The 2,816-nt window shown below is 45.5% G+C and overlaps 1 protein-coding gene across 1 annotated transcript; it reads left to right on the forward strand.

Moving 5' to 3' along the window:
• The first annotated feature begins 349 nt into the window (after positions 1 to 349).
• LOC112547319 (olfactory receptor 5G3-like) lies at positions 350 to 1,342 on the forward strand. Its single transcript, XM_025189214.2, has one exon. The coding sequence runs from the start codon at positions 350 to 352 to the stop codon at positions 1,340 to 1,342; it is 993 nt and encodes a 330-aa protein (XP_025044999.2).
• The last annotated feature ends 1,474 nt before the right edge of the window (positions 1,343 to 2,816 follow it).

Raw genomic sequence — 2,816 nt, forward strand, 5'->3', positions numbered from 1 at the left:
AGTTACAACGTAGTTGTCCCCTTGGTTGAACGCCTTTCCAAACTTTTTTTATTATGTCTTCGAGATTTATTGCTTTGATGCTGCTATGAGAATAGATTTCAAAGTCCCAGACAGAAATCCGGGTGTCAGACTGCACATTTCTATAATCAATACAGTTTCATATGCTTCATTCACCTATATCAGCAGCACAAATTCTTAATAATATAAGTCATTTTGCTGATTGACAACTTCATTCACCGAACAGAGAGCTGCATTGGTACAAGGTGACCTACCCCATGTACTGGACAGCACAAGCTGACCTGGTGCACTCGATCAATCTGTCATGGTTTTCTGTCCCTAGGTAGCCCTTATGGAGAAAGCAGAAGGAAGAAATCAAACTATCATCATGGAATTCATCCTCCTAGGATTTGGGGATGGCCCTGAACTGCAGCCCCTTCTCTTCCTGCTCTTTCTGCTGATCTACGTTGCAACAATGGGCGGGAACCTTCTCATCATTGAGCTAGTGGTGGCCGATCTGCACCTTCACACCCCCATGTACTTCTTACTGGGGAATTTGTCCTTCCTGGAGATCTGTTACACCTCCGCCATCCTGCCCCGGCTGCTGGCCAGTCTCCTGACGGGGGACAGAGCCGTCTCGGTGAAGGGCTGCATTGTGCAGTCATATTTGTTTGGCATCATTTCAGCTGCAGAATGTCTGCTGCTCACGGCCATGTCCTACGATCGGTACGTAGCCATATGCCACCCCCTTCGCTACTCTGCCCTGATGACCAGCCGGGTATGTGGCCAGCTAGTGGTGTGGTCCTGGATAATTGCCTTCCTGCTGTGCACCATAGTCTATACTTTCTTCTTCCATTTACAGTTCTGTGATTCCAAAGAGATTGACCATTTCTTTTGTGATATTTTACCCATGATAAAAGTGGCCTGTGTTGATACTCAGACTGTGCAACTGGTAACATTTATTATCTCTGCCATAGGGACACTTGTTCCTTTTCTTCTGACCCTGACGTCCTACATTTGCATCATCAGCACCATCCTGAGAATCCCTTCCAGCACTGGAAGACAAAAGGCCTTTTCCACCTGCTCCTCCCACCTCACTGTGGTTACAATTTACTATGGGACGCTGATCGCTGTGTATGTGGTTCCAACGGCCAATACTCCCAAGGTCTTACACAAAATACTCTCTGTCTTCTACACAGTCCTGAATCCCATGATCAACCCCGTCATCTACTGCCTGAGAAACAAGGAGGTCCATCAGTCCCTGAGAAAAACTATTCTGAAAGTCATAGCTTTCAGAAATAGGTATAGAAATCAAAAGATCGAATTGAAGTCTATCACAAAATAGGGATGAACTGATACATTTTGTTAAACTCATTTGTGTCTTGGATAAAAGAACTTCTTTCTTTCTTTCTTTCTTTCTTTCTTTCTTTCTTTCTTTCTTTCTTTCTTTCTTTCTTTCTTCACTTTGGGTATGTCTACACTACAGAATTTTGTTGCAAAAACAGCCATTTTTCTGACAAAACCTGAGTTACTTTCACACTGCAATTGTGTTCCTCTGAAAGTAAATCGAAAGAACAGAAGGGGCTTTCAGGCATTGGTAATCCTGATTTTACAGGGAAGACGCTTTTTTCCGAAAGAGCTCTTTCAGAAAAAGACAACTGTGGATGGGGAAAAGGGAGTTCTTTTGCCAGAAGTGTAAAGAAGAAAAAGCACAGGTGCCCTAGTGACTACTCCGTCCATAGGAATCACAGCTTACATGCACGATAGAGTCCATTCAGTATGAAAACTATGGCTCTGTCTCGATTACCTGGTTATTTCATAAAAAAAAGTGGCCTTTTTTGAGAAAAAAACCTTCCGCTGCCTCTAGACTGCCACCACGTTTTTCGAAATTAAATCGAAAGAAAGTGGTGGATGTTTCAACAGCGGTAAGCCTCATTTTATGAGGAAGAACACCTTTTTTCAAATGAGCTCTTTCAGAAAAGGCGCTCTTGAACGCAAACAGGGCTTTTTCGAAAGAAAGCGTGCCGATTGCCTGGCTCCTATCTTTTGAAAATGTGGCTCGCTTTTTCAAAAATGTTGTGACCTCTAGATGACCTAGATGATCTAGATGACCTCTTTCAAAAGAGAGGCTTGTAATCTAGACGTGCCCTATCTGTCAAAAAAGCAGTTCACTTTTTTATGTGCTTTTGCATTGTGAATGCTCTCTTTTTTGGGGGGTGGGAAAATCACTTCCAGAGATCTAGGCTACATCTAAACTACAAGCTTCTTTTGGAATAATCTTTTCCAGAAGATCTCTTCCAGAAAACCTTATATTGAACCAGTTCAAGGAGGGCATTAGGTGAGCAGTTGTTTCCATGTGCTATTGCCTAAGGATAGCTGAGATGTGCTGAAACAGACCCCCCTGGACAGCCATTTCCCTGCTTCTGCTGATTGCTTGCCAGCCTCTCCGAGGGACAGCAAAGCTTTAGCAGTGCGTGCTCTGGTTGCCCAGCTTTTGGACACCGCAGCACACTCTTTGCCATGGAACTGGAGCTGGCTCTGGGCACACGATGGCCCCACACGGTCAGGCTGCAGTTTCTGCAGCACTTTGTGCTCCACTGTGAGGGGGAGTGAGGCCCTTGCACCCACACCTCACAGTGGAGAGATGCTTCTGGAGGCTGGACACCAGGACCCAAGCAGAGACCAATTCAGTGCCAGCCTGGGCAGGGCCCACATGGAGATAGAATGCGCCTTCGGGTGCTTGAAGGTGCAATTCAGGTGCCTCCTGACCTTCCTGGACATAGGGAAGCACAGCATCCCTGAGGTGGGCTCGGCCTGTG

This window comes from Pelodiscus sinensis, chromosome 30 (assembly GCF_049634645.1).
Source record: "Pelodiscus sinensis isolate JC-2024 chromosome 30, ASM4963464v1, whole genome shotgun sequence".
Lineage (NCBI taxonomy): Eukaryota > Metazoa > Chordata > Testudines > Trionychidae > Pelodiscus > Pelodiscus sinensis.